A 26,500-nucleotide genomic window follows, 5' to 3' on the forward strand; every position below is an offset into this window, starting at 1 on the left:
AATGGTAAATTACATAAAAAAAAACTAAAGTTATTAATCCTTTTGCGCTCTAATGGCCAAACCTATTAAATGATGTATTTACTTTAGGAGAAGCATTTACATGAATTAAAATAGTCACAGACATTGACTAAATTTAAATTTAAAAAATTAACTCGAGTTTTACTGACAATACAATTTTCCTCAAGGTTTTTTGGATTATTTACTTTAGTATTTGAAGCTGCCTCATTATAGAAAATCAGAACATAAACCCTTCTAAATGCATAAGTCTCAAAATACTGTTATAACAAATTATGTTCAATATTTTAGTGTAGAAGTGTATTAGCTTTGCAATACTGTTAAGGAAAACAATCATTTCAATTTACACTGTTAAAGCTTCCATAAAAAATTATATAAAGGTTTACGAATGTTAAAAACGTTAAAATAATTCTGTCAAACTTTAATAAAATGTATGAATTTTATTAAAATAATAAATTACAACTAAAACGTCCTAATGATATCTCAATATCGCTACGTACCTCTAACAGATCCTTGGTTTTCTTCAATTCACTTGATGCAATAACTGGGCTGAAGGCACAAAACTTCATCGTACAACTTTTAAAAGACCAACAAATAACCTTAAAACTTCATCAGATTACGGACTGGAAACAGTAAACAAAATAAATATTTTGGACTTGTCACCTGGGCATGAATTGCAACTCAAACTGCAACCCACGGTTGGTCAACTTTATCTGTAAGACTTCATTACTGTTATCAGTATATTCGAATTGATCTACCGATTTATGTGTTTTATAAAATCATACAGCAACATTGATGAAAAAACTAAACCAAATATTATATATCTTTGTATAATATGAAAAGTGAACAACCTAAACAGTTTGTGCAGTTTGTAAATGTTGCCTGCAACATTTTATCCTTGATGAGAGAGGAAGGGGAAGCAAAACTTCAGGCAACTATTCTTCCATATAACTCGGGTCATGCAAGTACCCTATGGGTTTCTAGAGATACAATAGGGAATCATTTCTTTATTTATACAGATTATTATTAGCATCATAGTTACATGTAATTTGTCTTGAAAAAATTAGTATAACTTGAATAGTTATCTCTCAGTACTTAGGCTTACGCAAATGGTAAGCCTCTACTATCCTAAGTTCTTCAGATCACGCTGTGTCGAAATATTGTTTATATAATTAAATTCTTGAAATATTTTACCCTCACTCTAGAGCCATCTCTAGTCACCATATGTTAAACTGAAACAGCCATCTGCACCAATCTGTACAGGCTAGTTGAAAGTACCGGAGCGTAACTGTGATTAGTTATTGACCAACAACCGTTGTGATCAATATACATGGCTTTCTGTCAAATTCACGCTATTTCCTTTGTTAAAGTTATTTTTTGTCTTGATTGTTTCTGAAGTTTCTCTTATTATCCTTGGATAATAGTAGAACATTCCTGCATTAATTTTTGATTTGTTCAATCCTATTACATTTTTAAAAACCACAGTACACAAATTTGGTAGAAAATATTATGTAGAATTTCAAACGTGTTGTAAAGTGTAGTTTGCTTTTGTAATACAACAAAATAGAAAAAATCCTAGCTTCTATTATATTATGTAGATTAATTTATATAATTTGGGTCCTTAAATATGGTACAGTTACATTATTTTAAAGGGAACTTAGTTTAAATAATACGGATGGATTAATATAATACTTTCAATTGTTCAGTTTTAATATATTTTCATTGATACAGCTAAGTTTTTATTTTTATAATGGATTGATTCCATTACTATTTTAGCTTTTAATATCAATTTATTTGTTTGGTTCTCAGTTGGGTAATATTCATATAAAGATGTTAAAGCTAATATTTATCATGTCCTCATCCTATATGTTGAGAGAACATGGATTTACGTTCTCATACACCACCATAAAACATTAGTCAAAAAAACGCTTAATACACTATTTAAAATATTGATGACTGCTCATTGCTTTTTAGTGTTAATAAGTTGACATATGGAACAGAGATTTGGACCTAAGATCGATCAGATACGAAAACAAGTATACATTAATTGTGTTAGTTTTCAACAGACCTCATAAATCATGGAAAAACATTTATGAGTTCTTATTTATCATGACATTATATATCTTTCTCCTTCTGATTAAAATTTGTAAACAAATTATAAGTATGATTAAGCATGCCTGGTGATTCCATGCAGTGTCCTTTTTTCATATAATACTGTGTCATTTCCTTTTCCTTAAAACATATTCTGATTTATCTTGTCATTATCTCTCTCTCCGATTAAAATTTCTAAACATATTATAAGTATGGTCAAGCATGACTGGTGATTCCATGCAGTGCCCTTTGTTCTTATTACATTGTGTCATTTCCTTTTCCTTATAACATATTCTGATTTATATTGTTATTATCTCTCTCTCTGATTAAAATTTGTAAACAAATTATAAGTATGATCACGCATGCCTGATGATTCCATGAAGTGTCTTTTGTTCGTTTACACTGTATCATTTCCTTTCCTTTTCTTAATAACATATTTTGTGTGTCACTTTGATTATTCTTTCTGTATTCATACATCTCTTGGTTTTATATCCTGTTTTGCAGTCTCCGTTTTCATTAATAAATTTTCACATCTATATCAGCTTTTTTCTTCTTCTTTTTGACAACAGATCAAATATCGGTGGAATACAAAAACTTTGACAGTTGGTTGGTGGCTCTTATCACAAATTTCAATCCTAATAAATGGTGTTTATCATAAACAGATTGTGCTAAGAACACATGGAACCTGGAGCAAAAGGCCCTGACCTTAATTTTGACATTATTATATACAGTGAAACGTCATGAAAACTGATAGGATTTATACACTCAAACTACATAATTTAAAAACCTTTATTTCACATTATTTACAAAGTAAATAAAATTTAGCCCACTGAATATAAGCCATTTTGATTAAAACAAATAGATTGAGTTCCAACCAGCACTAATCCAAGTCAACTGAAACAAACACGGCTATGTATAGTTACAATTGAGTTATAATTTCTTTGGAAGGACAGGACAAACCCCCATGCAACTTGGATAAATAAGAAGCAAAGAAAGCTACAACACCGCTATTGGCTTATTGAACTTACTTGATTTAGAATGTAGAATAACGATTACAAAATAGTTTTATTTGCCGAGGCTTTAGTACTTGAACGAGTTAGTTGCAAGTTAAAAAATCTATACCGGAATTCTCTTGTAAATACCTTTTTTGAATTTTCAGTAATAAAATGTTTGAAGATATTGCTTTGTTATGTAAATGGAGACTTTGTAATGATGTTGATTACATTTCTAAATGAAATGGCATATTTTAATAATATGTTAATTATTTGAAATTCAAACAACTGAAAAGAATGATTATATATGAATAACAAACCATAACAACTTTAATCATGCACTGAACAATTCTCTAAACCTCACTTTGTCAATAACATAAGGACCAATATCATGAAAGCACAAGCCAAAGGTTGAAACACATAACTGCCAAACAACCATTAATTCCGTAATGTAGTTTCATGTGAATGTCTCAGTTAGTAAATTCATTGCGCTGCTGTGGTTTCATGTGAACGCCTGTTTTTTTGTAGACAATATTCTTATATGCTCCTAAGGTATAATTTAGCTTTAGTGGCTTCAGGGCAAATTCATTTCATCTTGCTTTGCTATCAGGGTTATTCCACAAGGTGTCAATCCAGAGACTTTATGGACTGTAATAAGATTTTCATAATTCAAAAATGAATTATTCTGACAATGTTTCAGCTGAAATACGATTATCCTCCAAACTCCTCTTTATCCATTTAAGATTTCTGAAAATATATTTATGAAATTTCCTAGAACAATTTCCAGCAATTAGAGGACTTAATCTTTGTGTCATACATTTCTACAATATTTTGTTTGTTTTATTCCTTTTATTATTATACAGCGTTAATACAAATTGAAGTATGAGTCTAAGTATTATTTTAATTGGTACATAAATTGGAAAAAATATACCACTAGTTTTGTAGTTGGGTGGTTTTGTAATTAGGCCTAGTCTAATATGAAAATTTTGTTATTACGTTATATAATTGAAATAGTTATATAAAAACACAACAGCCGCTGGATAAGTGTTTTTATATTGTAAATGATTTCTTAACTCCACAACATTGTAATCATTAATGTTAAGAATTTTACTCTTTGCTCTGATTATTTATTTTGTGTATAAATTTTAATACTATTTGTTTTATTATTATACAATTAGATATTATATTTTAATCTATTACTTAGTACTGTTAACTAATTGGCATGACATCTACCATAACATATTTTCTGTCATTACGGTTATGTGACAGCATGTAAAAATAAAAGTAAATTAATTATGAACAATAGTTATGTAATACAGTTTTCCTATTATTTTGGATAGTAATATTTTAACATTTAAAAATGGCAAATTACAATGACTGTGTAGCTGACTCACAAAGAGTGATCAAGTTGTTAAATTTTAAATAATACAAATAAGCGTTATTCTGCGGCAGAGTATCTGAATTAATTTGGCCCAGTGCCAAAGGCTTGTCTGGTATACACTACCATACTTGTAACACATCAATAGTGCAATTAATAAGAAAATTAAGTAAACAAATAATAAATTACATTTTTGACTTTATATATTAATTTAATCAAACTCTCCAATAATATACGTTTTTATTTTTGTGAGGCCTTTCGTACTCAATGAGAACATCTTCGGACCCACACAACTTAATATATATTTTCTTATTGGAAATTAATATATAATTTCCAATAAGAAAAGAGCTTCAAGAATGTATTTTTGAATTTGTTTGGATGTCTTAAGATGGAATAGTAGAATATAAGACAGTTTATTCGACTGTACACTAAATACAAAAGTGTGCAAATTAACAATATGTCAGACAGCAACAATAATAGACAAAAGAGCATTTGTTTAGTTGTTACAATGGTCAATATTTTATTACCATTCAGCTTTCAGTTATATTTCCCAATACAAAAAATATAAAACCGCTTTTATGTTGACCGCTGGTCTAGAGCAGTAAAATACATCGTGGGGTGATATCGCTTGTTAATCCTTACTCCTGTACTATAAATTTTCAGGTGATATAATGACGGTTGCTCCTAAAAGGGATTAAATTGTTCTTGTGAGCAAAACTATACATCGATTTAGTGTATCCGGCTATCTCTTGACACCTCAATGTGGTTTGAATGTTAATTGTACCGCATTATGTGGATAGATGTCAATTTATTGTGTGTAATCAAACTAAAGAACCTATCAAAATTGATTTTGATCAATAACTAATTGTAGGAATACAACAATATTATACAGTAAAAATATCATAGTTAGAGTGTTTTAATATAAGTATTTTATTGTAAAAGTCATGGAGATCTGACCAAAATAACTTTAAGTTATTGAATCTTTACTAAACGTCTGTTTCGGGACTTGCATTGTCAAACATTTATGTCAAAGTGTAAGAATTATGAGATCAAATCTATAGAGGGAGGATTATAGATTTTAAAATAATTTGTTATAACTATCTCCTGATCCTAAGCAATCATCCCAAGAAACAAATTTAGTACTTCAAAATAAATATATGTTGAACACAAATGAAAAATTTTATTTAAATAAATATCCTGCTTATATTTTGTACTTTATTCAATTTTTTGTTTCATTGGTAAGTAGTAAAACAGTTCATTTTGCATGTTTTATAATAAAAATACAAGCACTTGCTGTCTATATTTGTTTTTGTATTAAAAAACATTTGGCTAAAATATGCTAGCTATTCTAAAAATTGTAACCTTCATTCTATTTGTTCTATATAAACTATTTCTTTTGTTGTATGGCTATGTTACTTTAAAGCACCACAGTTAAGTGGACATATTAGAAATCAAACTTGGATATTGAACAATGTTGCTCACAAAAGACAAAGGCATGCCAAACAAACAATGTTATGAGCTAAACAACTTTAAAATTTTTTAATGTAAATTAAATACTATGTAACTTAAAATATTAAAATATTTTATATCTGGATCCTTTATTTATTTATTGTAGGTAAAATTCACTGTTATGATGCCACAATTATAGAAAGGAAATTGGAAAGCTTTACACTATTTAAGGAATCAGTTTTTTGAAAATGGTCTTTTTTAGTAACATTTTATAAATAGCTCTACTGAACTACTACAATAGGGTCACATGACTTAATATACAATCCCGTTCATGCATCACACCCAGACAAGAGGAAAACCTTGACAATAAGTATATGACTAAATCAAATGTTTAAAATGTTTTAAAATAAATTGAAATATTTATTCAAAATTTGTTTTGATTTCTAATATAACATAAACTGCTCACTTAAAATTAATTAAATTTAAATTTAATAAAATAGTTATTAGACAAATTAATTAATTGGATATTAAAAACTGTAGGTTTTAAAATATTAAAGCAGGTTGAGTACTATGTGCATAGTAGGCCTATGTGATTTATGACAAATTAAAGTTCAGGAGGAAAAACAATATTCTTCCAACAGAACAAGGTTGAAAAAGCACTTTCTATTTGAAGTAGCATTATATACTGCACAGACATAACAAATGTTCGTTCCTAATATTTTTGCCATTAACCCATTGCGGATCGTGAAAACGGCGCGCGCGCGCGGGCCTTAGAGTACGAATTAATCCGTATTACAACGCAGCACCCCGCAGTGTTTGCACGCCTACCTGCCTGCTTAGCGCGCTCGCTAATTATACATGTTTTGTTTGTTTATGTTGTTATTTATGTTATATAAACATTATACAGATCATATTAGACAAGTATATTATACTAGAAGTATATTCAAGTATATTCATAAATATCCTCGGAAGCACTACTTTGAGCGTTTTTATTGATATTGAAATGATGTTGAAATAGAGTTTCCACATCCGGTGGTGTCCCAGGAACAATGTATGAAATAGTCTGAACATCTGAATCATGGTCACTAGCCCGCTCGTCACTGTCAACATTAGTATCCGCGTAATTATGAAAACGTGGACAAATACGCCTGATAGAACCGTCTCCATCCTCAATAACACTATCGATATCACTTTCATCACTTCCACTTTCTAATAATAGTCTATCTAATTCAGATGATCGTAAATTGTCACCCATTTTATTTACGTACACGCACACGAGGCAAAGGAAAATCGAACGCCACGACTGTACGCCTCAGACAAACAATTTTTCGTAAATAATAACATTATTGACCGATAACGAGGGGAGTATTTGTGGACGAGTACCAGAGATAAGATAGGAAGCCAGTCCAGGAAAACTGACTATAAATATCTCCGAGGCTTATAACAGCGATAAGCGTTCAAAACAAATGAGTCATCATCCGCGTGAGGGTCACGTCATTGTGCTTTTGGTCCACGCCTCGCTCCGCGTCACCCTCACGTCGTTGATCCGCAATGGGTTAACCAAAAAGTCAACAGGCAATGTGCGTATGGGGTAAAAGCACGCAGTTATACAGCTTATACGATTCAAAGCAGTTGAAACGCTCCTAAGTTCTGTAAGCACATTCGCTATACACAGTCTCTATGTTACTGTGTATTTTATAAATGTAGTCTCTCTAAGTAATCTTCCAAAATTAGGTTCTTGTTCAATCTGTTAAAACATGAAAATAGAAGTAGTTTTTTCTGCACTAGCTGAAATATATAGAAGCACGGATAGAAGCACATTCTCAATGTTTATTTCAAGCTAATTAGCACATATAAATACATGATAGTAACAGAATAAATATAATACTTGTTACCATTATCAAGATAGAATAGATCTTATGGTTTATACTACAAGTTACACAATAAATTTTGTCTCTCTATTATCAAAATCAAAGTAAATTTTTCAAATTTTAAAATTCAATAAAAATTTAGGGCTCTAAAGATTAATTACAACTGCAATGTTTGAAGTTTGATAGTGAATTAAGTAATTTATAATACAGCATCCGAAATATGAAACTTAAAATTTCTTTTTTGATACTTGCAAATAATTGAAAAGCCCAAAACCTGAAGTTTCAATAAATAGCATGTCTTCATGATAATATTCAATTTAATTTTTCCAAACGACAAATGAGATCGTTATTTTACAACCATCCAAACTCGTTTTCTTTATGCAAGTTAGAAACAAACACTCACAGCAAACTTAGTATTAGGTACAAAAAAGAAGATGTATTTATTACCTTTACTGATGACAACTTTTTGTGTCTGGCTAGGAGTGGTGGCAGCCTTGGTAGGAGTGACCTTGATCTTCGGTCCAGTACCTAGGTTAGCTTTGCCTTTGAACACCACACGAGGCGTGATGCTAGCTGAGGCCTTAGGTGTTACAGAGTTGGAGCTGTCCATGGGAGTCACGGTAGCAGTCAGTTTTGGCGCAGGTTTTGGCGTTTTTGTGATCTTTGGTGTGACTTTCTTGGGCAAGGTAGGTGTTGCCAACGGGTCCTATAATCATGATATTGTTAATTGACTTAAGTCTTTCATACAATTACTCTAATATTTCAATGTCATATGACCTTTCCACTTACATTTGTCAAATAAGTAAAATTTATACAATGACACAGCATTTAGTACATACAGAAAATTATTGTTATGAAAATGCTTCAATATTACAAAATTCACAGTTTTACTGTAAAATGAAATTTTTCATACTTGTTAAACAAGTCAAGTTATGAACTGAACCAGTGAAAGCTGAAGCTTGTTACAAAAGCTTAATAAACATAGTGCTAGTAAACCAACGGCCTCGGTATTGGAAACCTGTAGGGCCCCTGTACAGCATTCTGTTCAAATCATTGTACTTATACTTACAAGCGTTGGAAGTAATTTTGGTTTTACCTACTTCTTAAGAATTATAATCATTAATTCACTCATTTTAATGCTTTGTTTGAAGTTTATTTTTTACAATGGAAGGATTGTAAAAGAAACAGTATTTTTAACAGATTTCTTAAAACAGTATGGTTTTAAGAAGTTCGTCTAGCATGAATCAATAATAAAAAAGGGCCCATTCCTGTCACCCTTCCCTTTTTTATTGTCGCCATCTTGTTTTCTTCTGTCATTTGTTATTGGCCTCTGGTCAGTCGTAGGTGGTTGGTCCAACAAATGCAGATATATTGTGACGTGTATTCTGTAGTTCTGCTTTAATAATTAGTGTTGTATTTAGTTTTGTAAGTGTATGTTTTAGAGTTAGTGAAGTTGACAAACAACATGGTGGTTGTGACTTAGGCATGTCACAACGCTCTGGTATGATTTGTTTATTTTAACCTAGTTTGTAATTATGTGTTAGGTTAGTTATTTACCTGAAGAAGAGATCAGATTGCAGATCTCGAAACGTAGTGTTACTGATTTTTTTTAATGTTTTGCTTCACTCAACGATGGCAAATGTCCGGAAAAATCCTATTTCCTTCTCATTTTAATGATCGCTAATCGATAAACTCCACTATACTAGTAGAGGCAACCAGCATCAGAAGGAGCTCACGTACAAATGTCAATCTTCATAACATTTCCACTGACCACGTACAACATGATATTCATATATCATACTTCACAATGAGCATCGCAGTGTTAGGTCTTGTCTTGTGCGTAATGGTGAGTGATTGGTGGTGAAAATCAACGAAACAATCCGTGAACAATATCATTTAACAAAAACGGAAACTCATCACATTTCCCCCAAAATTTCATGAAGTTTAGTTTATAAACTGTGGTTGGTAACTTTGTTTACAATTTTTTTCCAGGTGGGTTATGAAAATCATAACGATAGACCATAAAATAACAGATTTGCTGCAGCACTGTCATTTATGAGACTATGATAAAAGTGGAAACCAAATCATTGATCATATTGTAAATGACAACGAGACTTGGGTATAGCATGTCAACTGTAAAACAAAATAGCAGTCGATTGAACGGGGACACATGCATTCGCCCAAGAGACCGGGGAAATGTTTGCAAACGCTGTCAGCAAGAAAAATTATGGCTACTGTTTTGGTAGATTTACTTGACCTGTTGGGTAAAATGGCCTGAAAATGTCTCAGTTAGTGAGCTGAAAAACACTTTACTACAAAAGACATCATGTTCAATATACCACTCTTTCTAGTACAAGTTGTTTTATTGAGTTCTGTCAGAGTGCAGCACAAGCGGGAAGCAAAAGAAAATGGCTACCAGCTGCATAGTGACGCTGTAGGGTAACTACACGTGACTAGCTATATTTTAACAATCACAGGTGTCGTGTGCGTTGACCCGACACGGTAGCTAAGGTGTTAACTGAATAAAATGCATAATGCAATTAATTATTTTAAACAAAATATAATTGTCATCACAGTACATATAATATATTTACCTTATTAACCATTTTAAACTTTGCATCTCTGATGATTTCTTTCTCTGGATCGTCGATACCAAGAGGTTCCTTCCAGAAAGTGAAATTATCTTGAGTTAGGTCAGTTCCCACCACTGAAACATAGTTTGTGTGTTTCAGAATATTGTTAACGATCAGCACTCACATTACAGTTACTTACTGACTATTCGTCGTAGTTCCATCATTGTTATCTGTAGCTCAATTTACACAAGAACAATGATGGTGAAATATAGATTGAGGCTTGAGAGAAAGTAAAGAAATGCCTCACCTCTTTGTGTTTTTGACTCTTACTCCCTTTGTTCCACTCTACTATCTTTATTTCATGTCAAATTTAGATTTCAGTTATTTATCAATGACGACCTAAACAGGAACTGCGATCTACTTTATTTAACAGAAACTATGTTTTGTTATTCACAGCGTTCATAATTAATCTTTTTGGTTGTTGAGTTTTAACTGTTTTAAATTTTAGTTTGTACAAGAAAACACAAATTACATTTTTGCAAGAGAACATGTAGATATGTTTCTACAGAATATAAGTTATTTAGTTTTCACATAGTATATTTCCAAAATTGCTAAAAAAAACATTGCAGGATTCAATAGAGAATATATTTTTAAACATTCCAGCACTCATACATGTTACCGTTGAAACATCCATAAGTTGAACAAACAGTTCAAAAATAAATAATTTGGAACCAAGGACAGAACACTGATTTATAGAAAAAAATTATACATCTTGGTGACACGTAACCATCAGATAATGATTAGAATTTACATTATAACCTTATAAAATGTTGCGGTATTTTCAAGATATAAAAATAAACAGCAAATAAAATTATATCTCGTTAAACATTCCACTTCATACTTTTAACATATTTGGCTGTTTTTGTAATGAAAGATAAGGATTGTTAAAAAGGCAAAGGTAAATCAAGATGGAGTGTCCACAAAATGAGTTTTCCTAAATTTAAAAAGGCAAAAAATTGTAAAAGTTAAATCTTATGCTGTTGTGATACCCTAATTTCCTACACAATTTTATCTCTATCAAAATATTTTTGGTATTTTGACAATTACTATTTTATTCTAAAATCAAATACCTATCGTCAAAGTCCTCAGGCAGTTATCCACAATTACGCGATTCACTTCAACGCCATTAATAAAGAACTAACTACTTAATTACTTTTGAGCTCTGGAAAGGAGTGGAAAGTTGCAAGAATAGTTGTGAAGACTCCATGTGTACCTCTTCTAAGCCATCAGGTCTCTGAACAGCACTGATGTCGATTTGACAAGAGGTCATTGGCCTACTGCTACACTTATTATTATAACACTTATAACAAATTGCTTGCCAACAATGAACCATTTGAACTGACACTACACCATCACCATAAATGCTACCTGAACTGAGGTTTGTTGAGAATTGATGAGCCGTACTGTTTAAAGTCATGGGACCGATAACCAATGATGCCAGTGATGAACCCTTAGTAAAGTATATCACTGTAGAGCAGTCACTTGTGGTGCCCTTTGAATTGGAGGGCAAAATTAGAAAAATTTACTTCTTAGACATCCTTGTATACCTTTAGAGGAATATCTATAACTAAAACACAAATTAAACTCACAATGGTCTGATATTTCTCTTAGTGAACGGAGTTTCTTCCCTTTAGGAGTATAGTAATAAATATCTCCCTGGCGCCTGTTCTGGCTGTCATTCGTGCTCCTGTACACCAGTTCTCGTTTCCATCCTGAAAAACATTCAACAATTACTCATATTCATGTATGTACTAACAGATTTCCTCATTATTGTTATTTTCAATTAAGCAAGATTTCAAAATCAGTAGGCCTTAGGTAATAATAGAATGACTGATACAAGTACTTGCCTAAAGAATACTCATTATAGATATTTATAAAATACCAATATTGTAAGTTACAATGGAACATTTGTTTCTACTTTTTTTTCATATCATTTCAACATGTGAGTAACTTACTATACATCTCACTTACGGCAATTAGTTAACATCAAAACATTGTAAAAATCAATAAATCACATCTGCTTAACTGGATGTCAAAATATATTAAGTTTACTAAATTTTATTCTAATATTCATACACTGTTTTACTGTTTTATTCTAAAATTCATAGTGTTTTTGTAAACTAATTTCTAAGAAACTACAATTTCAACTACAAATATTGCAAACACACTTTGTCTTGATAAAAAGCAATTTAATATGAGATAATTCTCAATAACACACAAATTAATTTACTTTTTTATGAAACTTACCAAAATCAAAGGGTTTCAGGAATGCAGGATTGGAGATATCAACTCTGGGTGTTCTACCGTCTTTGTTCATTGATCTTCTTTTTGGCGAAGGTGTTGAGAGAGTGCCAAGATCTTTGCGAACTAGAAAATATGATATGTATTTACAAAATTTACACAGTATAATTTGAGCTATGAAATTACAAAAAGTTAATTTCAACAGCTGAAACATTTCTTAAGATCTATATTTATAATTATAGAAAAATCATACATCTTTTTATTATTTTTTTAATAATAACTGTAGAAATGTATTTTTGTGAGTGTAATATGTGCCTTAATTTACAGTACTTGTTTATTCAATTGTTTTCACAACAACAATTATAGTTCATTTAACATTATAATATGGATTTCCCAAATATTAAAAAAAAACTATTACCAGTTTTTATTCCATGAAAGTATTAGAAGCACGGCCTTTGGTTTACATGTACAGTATTATGAATACAGTGATATTTTCCTAGCACAGAACTGCCGTTTTGTGACAAATATTTCAGATTAACTTACGTTAAAACTGATCTTTAATTTTAACTCAAATTCAGCAAGTTCAGAATTTATACTACTTTTTTTTACTAAATATTCATAGTGAATATTTATATTTATTGCTATTTTATTTGAAAGATGATTTATTTCATAAATTATACATATATGAATAATATTATAAATGTGAAAGTGACATTGTTTATTTTGCTTTCACACATAAACTATCAACCGATTATACTGAAATTTTACATGGACATTACATTCTTAGGGTTCTTGGTATGAATATAAGCCAAATCCCTCCTGGCTACTTCCCACTAGTCTCTAAAGTAGTTAAATATTAATTGAGAGACTTGTTAAATGTTCTCAACTGTTCTGTATTTAAACATTGTTTTATGACAGCACAACCACACATTTAACCCTTTAAACGCCAAATTCTTGTATAGGTATTTTGCCCTAGCGCCAAATTACAGAATTTTTTTAAACATAAAACAATTTTTTTTATTTGGTTAAATAGTTAATTTGAATAGTAAAAACACAGGTTCAATGCGTTTTCGGGTATTTTCATACGATTTATTGCATTTTTTACATTAAGTACCAGTAGGTATGAAATAATTTAACAATATTATTTTGATAAAACAGTATATTTTTTACTAAACCATAAGTGGAAAAAAATTATGTTAGAGGTAGAGAAGTACAGATTTTGGAAAACAGTAGAAAGACAAACTATTCTACAAGTTTTTTGTTTTCTGTTTATGAATAGTCGTCCATGATATGAAAAACTTCAAACACTTCTGGATGTAGGGCTGGGTTATCGGTGCATGTTTTGCATGAGTATATTGTTTCTTTTCTCAAGCCCCTTTTCAGACAAACAACACACCTCGCACTCCCCTTTAGTCTCTTTTGGATGAAGTGTTGCTTCTTGTTTAGCTGTTCAGCGGGTGGCGCTCCTTGACCTTGACTGGGTCGACCCCGGCGGCCGCATCTGCACATTGGTTGCGCCAGTTTGCTTGCAACGAGGTCCCCCACCAAGCTTTTTCTGAACTGTGCATGTGTTATTGGCTTTTTCAAGTGTTTTTTTTTGTTGTATACATTTGTACAATGAGTAAGAATTTACCATTCCTACCTCCAACAGCCAAAAAAAAGTTTTCCTATACTACTTTCGTGTCCGTTGCAAAAAGTTGTAGGATGATATAAAGTGGTCACTCCTGTCCACTGCTCCCATGAGTTTAGTATAGTCTAAGACTACATTTGGTTTGGCTGTTGTTGGAGGTTTGTTTGGCCACTTACTGGGTACATCAGTAACTTCTGTCTTGCTGCCTTTATTATTTGTACTAAGCAAATGAACAACCCTTTTGTCTTACCAAGGAACAACCAATATATTATTATTTCTCTTTGAAATAATATCCTCTTTTTCATTTTTTTAGTTATTGTTTTTAGATTAGGAGGCATGCCCACTCTAGTTAGTATAACAGTACCTGTGAGGAAACAATTTGATTTCAGTAGCTCCCTGGCTAGCTCTAGGCTGGTGTAGTACCTGTCAGTGTAAACATGTAAGCCAGTTGCAGGATGTGCTGGGTCTTTTAAAATTACAGACTTGCACAGAGTTTTGACTATCTGTGTAGTTTTTAGAAGAGTCAAATGTGGTATTATTTCTTGCTTTCCAAAATATGGGATGAAATCATATATATATATATATATATATATATATATATATATATATATATATATATATATAGCCGTTAGAGCATCAGATAAAACAAATACTTTCATACCAAATTTTGTTGGTTTTTAAGGGTTGTAAATCCTAAAAACTTATACCCGTGAATGAGATGATGCTCTCGTCCACAGCAACAGAACTACTGGGATTGTAAATAAATTACATCTGTATCATATGATCAATTAGAGGTTGTATAAGGAAGCCTTTTGTTTTGACACCACCCCGATCATGGTTGAAGTGCATTTGCCAAAAATGTTGAGAAATTTGTTTTTAGAAAATACATCACTAAAAAACTTCATACGTTATTCCCATTTTGTACTGAAGTATTCTTCAATAGAGGTCATTGGAATCAGACCCATATTTATTATAACACCAAGGAAAGCTTTGAAATCACATGCTGTTATGTCATTCCATCTTTTCAGTCTTGAGTTGGGTGAAACATTTGTGCTGATTTTCTTGTTTGCATACAGATTTGTTTCATATACAATATAATCAATTATTCCATCATTGAAAAAAGGTCAAAGTATTAAATTGGTCAAATCAGAATCAAGAGAAATGGGTAAGTTAGGTCCATGATTTACACTGTAAATTGGTATTGTATTGCTAGGACCTGGATCACTATTAGTTACCTCAGTCCAGGAAAGGTTTCTCATAGACTTATCTGAGGTTGAATCTTCGCTTTCATCTTCTGGGTCAGTTTCACTTTCACTCAAATTGTACAAAATAATGTCCTGTTGCTCATCATCCTCAACTTCGTCAACTGCACTCGAAAACAGCGTTCATAACCCCAAGAACGAAATCGTCAAATTCCAGGTCGTCTGCATTAGCCATGATAATGGAAATATTTTCATAAATTATTCAAGATTTAAAAACTTTCAAAACACTGAACGCAATATAAACTAATAAAAATGTACTGAACTCAAAATAAAACTATCAGTAAGCAAGAACGACAAAATTAGAGCACCAAACAAGCCCCCTGTAATGGCGGCGGAAATACTCGCTATAGGCGTTTGTAGAAGTATGGCAAAGACGGGTGAGAACAAAGGAACAGCTGTTATTTATCGACACTCCCTAGACATTCGGTTTGCACATTGCCAGACGGCAGCAGACAACAAAAGTGACTTGTCCTCCCATCTAGCGGATAATTCGACAACTATTAGGGCCTTTAGATTTGTAATACATAGTTTATCATATATATCGCTATGGGCGTTAAGCGGAATTCTATACTTGCAGATTAAATCGCTTATGGCAAGCAAAGGGTTAATTAATAGTGATGAATATCATATAAAACACACTGATGCTTTATCAAATAAAATATTTGTGATACATGTAAACACAAAATTGCATTAGTTATATCTCAATATTATGGTGTAAATTCCTTGTCGAACAATGTATAAACGGGTAACCCTAAAACTACAAACTTTTAATTTGCTTATTATGCAATATTTACTTAAATGACCTACACTGAATTACAGTAGGCTAGTTGATGGATACTTTACATACCGCAACACTCAATTAAGCCTTTTACATAAAAACAACAGTTACTAATTTATCACAACACAGATATGAAATATGTTAATAATTGCTATAAAATACTCACCAGTTAAAAGTGGTTTTGTATTCTTCCTTCCAAGTGAAGGAGGCGAGGTTCCTAGAAATAAAAATTTCTATTAGTATCTAGAACGTAATTATTAATTTAGTACATTATCAATAATGTCAACTAATACACAATTAACTCTTTTGATCCCATCTCTATTTTATATTATATTATTGTATATATTATATGTATATAACTATTATATATTATTGTATATTATACAAACTTCAAAAGTATATGTGTGAAATCTAATTACACAGATGATCACAATTGTTTTAAAACATAAAACCAAGAAATGTTTCCTTGCACTATACAAAAATCATCACAAGGAATTGATTTTTTTCTAATAAAATTACGAACTACCTTTATCCACTTCTTTACTAATGTAAATAGAATGTATAATTAGTGGAATTATAACCTTCTTTTTATGCTTGTACAAATGCTTAACATTTCTAATTAGTTCTTGGTTTGTTCTAAAATCTAACCATAAGTCGTTGCTGGTTTTCTTCACTATCTGAATTAACAAAAAGACTGGAGAAGCCACGACCCACTTTCTTACTTTTCATTTTGATATACATCTGCCAGGGAAGTAGCTTTTTATTTTTATTCTCTCTTAAGAAATTCCACAACAAAAAATAAAATGATATAATTCTGATATTTCAATAAGGACATTTTTCCTGAGAGCATTGTGAAACCAATTTTCAGACAGAGACTAAAGCATATCAGTGAAGCGTGCAGTGTTATCGTTAATGAATGTAAACTGATAATGAATATTATCGAACAATATAGCTAAGCTACAAGTACAATATTTTGAAAATATTTAAGATAGTTTTATACTACATTGTTTGTTCCTTAAAGCTCATAAATATTTATGACGAAAAGCATGAGACCAAAAGTTACAACAATGAAATCAAGTGATAACTAAACCTATAAAAAATTACTCAATCTAAAAAATCAAATTAACTTTCATGGTTTAAAAAATAATAATTCCATGGTCAAAATGTTTTTATACACAATGTTATCAATAAAAAAAATGGTGCTGGAAGGGACAAATTTTAAATGTGGAAACAACTCAAGTTGCGGTGAAACAATGAAGTTATTTAACTTTCCCTCATTTCACCAAAACTGTTGACGGTTCATGAAGGAATGGACAAACACATCTTTAAAATTATGTAAGACTTTTAGGCCTTGGCTACGACACAAACATGGGGCAACAAACATTCTATGGTATATAAGGTCTACTAAATAATGAGTATAAGAAGAAAACATTTAAAGTTTATATCACACCAGAGCTTATATTAATAATAATCAAAATAACAACAAAGGGATTACTTCTATGGGTTACCTATCAAAAGATTGAAACAACATTACTGGCCTGCAATGTTTAAACCTGCAAGGATTCCAGCTTTCCTCAATTATTCATTGGTTAAGAAAAAAAATTAAGAGACCAATTCTTAACTTCTTAAATAAATTTCTTAATTTCTCTTAATATGAGAGAAGTTATTTATAGCCTTCGATGGGAAGGGTTTAAAAGAAATATTTTGAGAAATTAAAAAAAAATACTTTAGGTACTTATCCATAATATTTATTTCTCCATCAGAATTCTGATCTCAAACTGTGAAAAAAATTAAACTTGAACACATGTAAGATTAAATCTTAGGGAAACCTATAGTATTTAACAGTGAAATTTGGCTAAAAAGATAAAAAAATTAATAATTTTTTATCAATATACAGTATTTTAAAATTAAGCCTTAGAAGTAAGGTTTTTAAACTATTATAATTTTATTAGTTTATAACTGTAAACATATTATTTTATATGTACTATTCTATTACTATGTGTAAATTGAACCACAAGTTCTACTATAACATTAACTAGGGAGAACAGCTGGACCCAGGTAAGTTTTAAACATACATATACAGACCTCACACACAAGTGCAGAGGATTATAACAGGTTGTATTTTGCCCTATTAGTCACCTGCCGCACTTCTCTAATCAAAACCCAGATAGTCGGTACTTTTAATTGTATACTAAAGTAAATAGTACAATACATTGTAAACAACATTACAAGAAGAATTATATCAAACAACATGTACAGGTAACACACCAAAATTGCAATTTCAAGATAAAAGAAACAAAAAATTCTGTGGTGTTGCTTATAGGAATGATTGATCACTCTTGGATTCCACTATTTAAAATGAGGCAACACAGTCCTAGGCAGTCTGGCGGTTTGCGCATTTAAATGGGCAGTTGCCGAGGCCGGTCGCAGTAAATTAACAAAATCTGTTCAATTAGAACTGTGTTAAAATTTAAACATTCATAATTTTGTCTAAATGCAAAAGTAAAGAACTTAAATTGTAATACAACTCCCGTTATTAAAGCTCTACTGGATAGTTTGTAGGTTCACTTTCAAACTCGGGTATCTGTATATTTTTATCCGACAGAGATATCAGACAGATCACCGGGACACCTGGGACCTGGCGACGGCAGTGAGACACTCCACGTGAAACGTAACATTCATTCTGCCTTTCCTTTTCCTGTTTTTTTTTTAAACTACGTTATCAGTAAAATCACAGAGACCGCACCACAAGTCAAACTTTCTAGTTTACCCCTTTGATTGCTTGATACTTTCTACCTTGTAATAGTGGTTATCCACTGTCCACTGACATTCTGAAACTTTGACAACGTAGTTGCGGCATCAATGCATATTGATTTATTTATCCACATGTAGATTTTTACAATTTGTAGACAAAATTCACATTAATGACAATCAAAACTCACGGCTTAATGATAGGTTCACAGTTTGCACAGTCATGTGTGGACCGTGTAAAACAAAGAACATTGAATTGATCCATTATCAACAAAAGTTGTACATTAACTGAACACAGATCGTAAATATTTACCTTGAGACTGTTGTGGTACAACAACCAAAACAACCTGCACTGATTCATCTGTGTTTCTTATGTTAGGATTAGGAGAGGAGAAGGGATCAAGGAGGTCTTCAGCTGTTGGCAGGACAAGTGTCAGTGGTTATGGATAATATTTATCATTATTTCACTTAGGCAATAGGAATTCTTTTATCAATTTCAGGACAAAATTAGGTATTCTTAGTAAAAACAATTATAAATGTTACAAATAATCTAAGAACCTACCTATTCAATGCATAGCCAAAGTTTACTCAATACATAGTGATCTATACACCTTTCACACTTATCTTATTCACTTGTGATCACATTATGGTAAGAAATACATTGATTGGTTGTAAATTTTCATTTTACATAGTAATGTGTAGCAATGATTTTCAAAAGGCTAGAAGATTTACCACGAGTTTGTATTTTGGAAAAACTCCCATCATTAATTTTGTAAGTTATGCCAAATATAAGTCAGCTTCTTAGTAAGGACCTGATAGATTGTTTTCGGTGGTTTGTGGAACTGCTGTAATCATATATATGGTGTGCTTCCGGGGTGCGCAAAAGGACCTTGAGGCTTAAGTGCATAGCAATAGGCCACCCCATAGAAGAAGAAGACGAAATACTTAATTACTACATAATGTGGATTAATTTGTTTTAAAGCTGTTTCTATTCAATTCAATTTTGGAGTTTCCTTATAAGACCTAATGGAAGAGGAGTTTGCAATCCTCATAACCTGCTTTTGGCTATACCACTGGTTTTATATTAAGTTATAGCCAGTTCAGACTTTATATACTGAACTCGGTATGTGGCAAATAGATCAAGTAAGTGTTCTATTCATTCTACTACTTTTAGTTGAAAATACAATATTTTGTAATTTACAGGTTAGAGAAGAGTTATAGGCCAGAGACCACATGCTCTGCCATTAGTAAAAGTAAAATATCAGTGTTAATTTGGTTTGTTTGTGACTACCTCCAGTGGTGAGTCTTCCTAGGCATTTTTTAAATCTGTCTCATTACAAAATAGATTCCACGTTAAACCATTTAATAAACTGAAAATTATGCTGCAATTCTGATTCAGAGTGTAATGCAAAGAAATTTTTTTTTAAATTGAATGGAATCGTTCACCTTACTCATTACTTCTGCTACTTAATTTTCAAATAATAATAATAGAGGAATATTTTATTTTATCTTTCTCTCAAAATTCCTAAACAAATGTATAGAAAATACTTAATTGTTCACGTTTAGACTATTACAATTATATTTATTTTAAAAGAAAAAAACATATTTTCTAAGGATTAAAAAAAATTGTTTCATACTTTTTCATACCACTAGACAATTCAATTATTTATACACAAATATTTTGTTTCGTTTGAACAAAAAAACGTCTCTACAACTAATATGAGTAAAAAAATTAATACATGACAACCTTAAATGAAATGATGTAATTTTTCTTGCTTTTCTATGCGATAACTGCAAGATTTCTATTAATAACTTGCCAGTGAAGTAAATATACCTGAACATTTGCTGCATGCCCACTTAGCATTCTCATCAAGGCCCAACTCGTCATACTCAGCTTGTGAGAGGCCCGAACACCGCAGATGGAACCACCGCTCACAGTCACCATCGCAGCATATGCCTTCCTCTGCATCATCCACTTCAGCTCCACAGCCTCCACAGTACTCCACTTTGGTACCACCTGTACATCACCACACAACACATAAGTTGGTTTTATAGCTGATAATATTTCAAGGATTAATAGATCACACTAAACAAATGGATGTATATACAATTTTTGAAAATCGTGAAAGCCAAAATTTGACTTGTTACAAATTTAATTGTATAATTTATGTAAATCTAGTCTCAACAAAATACTCCAAAATTAGAACGCAGAAAAATTAATATAACCTAATTTTAACAAAAATTGGTAAAACTGTAAAATTATTAAGATGGTCTAATATGATTTTGTAGATAAGCTTGTAACGTGCAAGGAAATGTTTACCGACAAAATAAATAGGTAGGGCTAATTAAATTCAAATCACAACTAAATGTTAATAAAATTATACAATAAAGATTTACCTTATTACATTACATATGCAAACATAAGTTCTAGGTAAGAAGTTTTAAATTTACTACGTAGTGATATCTGTTTCTATCTTGAAAAAATAAACCTCTGATTCCCCAGCCTATTGTTTCAGACAGCAGGCCAGATGGTAAAAAGGCTGGATAGTCGTTTAAAAGTAAAATAACTCACACTCCATTTGAATTCCGTACACGTTGAAAGTTATTCTAATGGTTAAACATCAGTTTCCGCCTACAAAGCGCAAGACAACAACGCAAAACAGAACTATTTAGCTGCAGGCCACAGTAACATTTGCAACTTGTTACAGTGAACAATCTGAACTTGACCAAAAAAAAAAAACTGAAAAACTAACAAAGAATTGTTACAAATCAACCTTCACAGTGAATACTCGTACACTAACAACTAATTGTGCAGGAAAGATGGCTGGCAGCAAACACTCTACCAACCTGACTAATGTAAAAGTTTTCATTTTGTCAGTGGAAGAGCCAGCTGTGTCGACTACTGTACGATTGTGTGTTACCAATGACCTTGAGTCACAACCTAGCATGTGCTACTAGTCACAGATAAATAACACTGGTTTACACTGTATATACTTACCATATCAAATACACTGAAAATAGGCCTAATCAATAAAACCGTTTGGCACCAACTAGTTCCATTCTAATTTAGATAATGTTACAATCGTACCAGAACCGAGCCAGATAATCTTCAAATTTGAATAACGGAGCGCCAGATAAATTGTTTACCATACATGTAATTTGACAACTACCAATAAGATCAACAGAAAATGATGTTGTAGATGGAATTCATTTAAATCCAAAACTGTGCTTACAATAGCCTACCAGACTACTTGGTTAAGTGGTATGCATTTCAAATAAATAAGGCAATGGTTATCTAGAAATCTACATATCAACATATATATTATTGAGATAAAAAGGTATTTGAACTTGTGTGAAACAGTAAAACTAGTGTTGTAATAAATATATTAATTTGAGTGCAGGGTAATAAAAAGTGTAATAAATTAATAAAATATTTTGATCAGGTGAAAATGCAAAATAATGTAATGTTAGAAACATATTATAGTAACTGAAAACCAAAATTATTTATTTTTATTTACACTTTACTAGCTTACTAAAAGCAACACCATAAAGTAAAAATATTAAAAGCGGATATTTTTTCAATAACAATTATTGAAAAAGAAAGTTTTTTAATTTATTGTCTTAATAGCACTATAATTAATAACCTCTAACTAAAAAGGTCTAATTATCTAAATAAATTTGTTAATGAATAACAAATTGTAACTAGTACATAGTAGACAAGACTTTCTACAATGACATACCAAATTTAGTTATTTTAAACGAAATTAGTACTTGCAAAGTATTTGTGATGTACTAGCCTAGCTCTAGCTCTTGATATCAACTCAGGACGGAGTGCTGGCAATCTAATACAGTTGTAGTCTCAATGTAATACATTTAGTAGCCTCCCTCTTCACCTGACATCTTTCAACCACCACCACCACCACCAATTCACCTGGTCTCTGTTTTCAAAACAATGAATCCTTTCAACAGGTAGAAATAGCTTTTAATAGGGTGGCCACTCAAAATCTCTTTTTAAATTCCCGGTTTTCCCGGGCGAAAATTTCCAATTACCTAGTCTATTTTCAAACCAAATAGACAACTGTTGTACTGTATTTAACCCTTACACCAAGTGCAACGATGACGTTTTATCGTCACTAGCAGTGTTTGCAAGAAATGTCGCAAAGCTGAGGTGCATTTCGTCGCTAGCAATATGTGAGAAATTCTGTGATGATTTATCGTTATCACCTATTTTGAGCTCCTTAGTTTTATATCTGTGTCTTTCGATGTGACGGAATAACATTTTGTATACCTAATAAATTTCCTTAATGTGATGTTTACAAAATACATGTATTCAATTCGGAAATACAAAGGTGACAAATAAGTACCAACACATCGCTACCGTGGGGCAGACTGCAACCCAGTATTGCGGGTCAGAGGTCTAGCGGTGGACGAACTTTCGGTACAAGACAATGATTTCGCCGGTACACAAGGTCGGTTCAGTACAATCAACAAATAAACCATCTGAACTCTACTTAATTAATTTATCTTTTATGGGGGAGGGGGAAGCCTAAGGATCTTCAAAGAAATTTGCAGAGATTCAGGGAAATGAATATATTTAAAATTCTGTAATTTTTCCTTTTCAAGTAATAGAAATGGTAAGTTAGTCTGTTTAAACACGACAGTGATGTCTCGGCGATGTTTATAATTGAAATTTTAATAGCAAATGTACACACAGTTCAGTCGAGATTTGGATGTGACCATGATATCAAAACATAACATCACTTTCTTTGTTTTAACCTATTTAATTTAATGATGATCATAACATGTGAGAGGAGCAATTGTTCATAGACCAACAGAGGTCTGGGCCACGATTGTGAACGCTGGATCGAGCAGCGACTTTAATGGCAAGTTTAATGTTTATGTTGTACATATAGAGAACACTCGACACTAGCCATGGCAGACGTGAGCGGCAGGGCAGTGCCACACTATGGCGCTTATCTGCCGCCAATTCTAGACATTAAATGTTTCTCCTGCCGCTCACCCCTCAGGTCATTCTGTCATTGCTGTGCAACAGGACGCAAACCTGTTCTCGACGTTACTTGTTGTAACTAACCCACTACTTTCTTCTCCCAAAGGTATCTCATTAAGCTTTGTATAAATCCAAGTAACATTCTGGTTTACTCAAAAACCTGGCTTGCACCTCTTACCAAACCATCAAACATTATATTATTCAACGAACCGAACTCTGAAGCCCGTTTATAACACTGTACATTTTAGGCCTGTGCTATCTATCTAACACACGTCTTTCCAAAACACTATTTTCAGTAAAGAATAAGAGTTGGACAGCTTTGTCTGGAGACTCCACTTTAACAACTGAATAATACTCAAGTAAAAAAACCCCGTTTGTATTGTGATTACTACAACTCTGTCGCGTTAACGCTTAAAAGCGTACCACTTAGTGCCGAAGTCAGAAACGAATGGTCGGCCGATTTTAATTGTCCAATGCATTGTTATGTTTTTGGGGGGAGAGGAGGGCGGAGGCTTGCCACGGCACAGGAGTAGAACTAACCAAGATAAACTCACTACACTTGTGAAGGTAACCTTAGATCAACTGGCGTCAGATGTAGCTCACAGACATATGTCGATCTTCATTCACAATTGAAGTCAATGACTCATAAGGGTTTATTGCGATGCAAATTATTTGCTTTACAGTTTTTAATTCTTTTTTAGCTAATCTAGAGTTTTTTGGTGTGTTTACGTTCGCCGTTTTAATATATACAGTTACAGTTTATGCATATTTTTCCAATATGTGATTGTATTGGAAAAATATGTATAATCAATACAATTGGGTGTTCTGTATACATAACATTTTTATACTAAAGAACTTATAAAAAATTAAATAATGCCATATTTTTAATCATTAGCTCATATACATATATAATTTTAGCATTCAAAACACTGTTAAATAACAGGTTTTAGAGCGAGCACACCTATTCATGTGGCCAAATTGTTATCCTGCAAAGCTTCCAATCCTGAGATAGCCCAATAAGATGTAGGCTATATAATGATTAGTCAATTTAATGTTGAAAACACTAACAGATTTCACAAAAACTACTCAATTTTGAAGAACATACTATTTTAAAAGGTATTTTATCAATTTTTAATTGAGAAATAAAGTGGCAAGGAGTATATTTTACAATTATCACAATAAATAATATTGAATAAAACAATAAAGAATATTATAGATGGCTCATAATGCACATGAATTATTTTTTGCATACACAGTTATTTCTCATATGCGGCATGAGTCTACAGTGACTCAGACACTACAGTGAATCAGTTGTTTTCCGTTGTTGACAATAGGTAGTACTGCCAATTTTACCTGTAGCACTCTAGCGCTGACTGACCTACACTAAACCGTCATATACTAAAATTCCGACATCTTTATGAGTCATCAGTGACTCATACCGTAAAGATGTAAGGCATCTTTATGAGTCACCAATGACTCACGCTACAGTATGAGAAACATTACCAAATTTACCAATGCAGCAAACATTAAGTATGTAGAATTTATGTTCTGAATCTAAACAGGAAAATAACTGGTCACAAACAATGTCATCTGAGAATGCGAATTGACTTATCATTGTACCATATTGCTTTTGTTAAATAAATAAATAGGTAAGGTCTTTATTTGATTTTCAACATTTTTATAGAGATTCAAATTCAGTACAGCAAGAAATGTAAGATATATTAAAAATTAATATATACATACATAATAAATCTTGTACATGTTGCACTCAGCTTAACATTGCATTAGTTTTAGTCTATTAAAGTTGGACAAATTTGTATCCCTTGTATTTTAAAAATAATCGCACCCTGATTTACAAAAATATAGGAACGAGTGGTGAACTATTTCAAATGCCAATCATTTCATTACTATCAAATAATAATAATCAAATTTAAAGCAGTACACTTATCTGCATTTAATTGTAATTCATTGCTTTATTATCCCTTCTGAACTCTGATAATAATGATTAAATTTTGCAGTGCCTATTTTGTTTCTGGAAACGGACCATATATCTACTGGCAGCCATCAGCATACGTACAGTGGTGAAGTACCGGAATGCGTTGCCCAAATTAACTGGTTAGTTGATAAAACAAAATAGGTTCAAAAATAACTAACTACCTAGAAGATTCTAACTGGACTTTGCAGTGCTGCAGAAACATTGGTTCCAACTTCTTTTGGGACCTATTACCCATACGATTAGCCTATTTTTGCATAGATATTCTTAACTCATTAGCCTACTAGTTTATAGCCTCTGAACTGCACAGTAAATCCAATTAATTTAGTGAAAATTGAGACTTATACTTGAAATTTTGTTACTTTACTTGAGCTTTTCATGAGCTTTAATGAATCCTAGAAGTTTTAA

The 26,500-nt window shown here is 31.8% G+C and overlaps 1 protein-coding gene across 4 annotated transcripts in view; it reads right to left on the bottom strand.

Moving 5' to 3' along the window:
• LOC124357693 overlaps positions 1-26,500 on the bottom strand; it is a 136,848-nt gene that overhangs the window by 56,557 nt on the left and 53,791 nt on the right. For all 4 annotated transcript variants that reach the window (XM_046809686.1, XM_046809689.1, XM_046809687.1 and 1 more), the window contains 6 exons: positions 20,926-21,108; positions 16,507-16,557; positions 12,677-12,796; positions 12,019-12,141; positions 10,391-10,503; positions 8,244-8,502 (listed from right to left, as the gene is read on the bottom strand). In XM_046809686.1, coding sequence (XP_046665642.1) covers positions 8,244-8,502; positions 10,391-10,503; positions 12,019-12,141; positions 12,677-12,796; positions 16,507-16,557; positions 20,926-21,108 — 849 coding nt within the window. The remainder of the gene's footprint in view (positions 1-8,243; positions 8,503-10,390; positions 10,504-12,018; positions 12,142-12,676; positions 12,797-16,506; positions 16,558-20,925; positions 21,109-26,500) is intronic.

Source organism: Homalodisca vitripennis, chromosome 3 (assembly GCF_021130785.1).
Source record: "Homalodisca vitripennis isolate AUS2020 chromosome 3, UT_GWSS_2.1, whole genome shotgun sequence".
NCBI lineage: Eukaryota > Metazoa > Arthropoda > Insecta > Hemiptera > Cicadellidae > Homalodisca > Homalodisca vitripennis.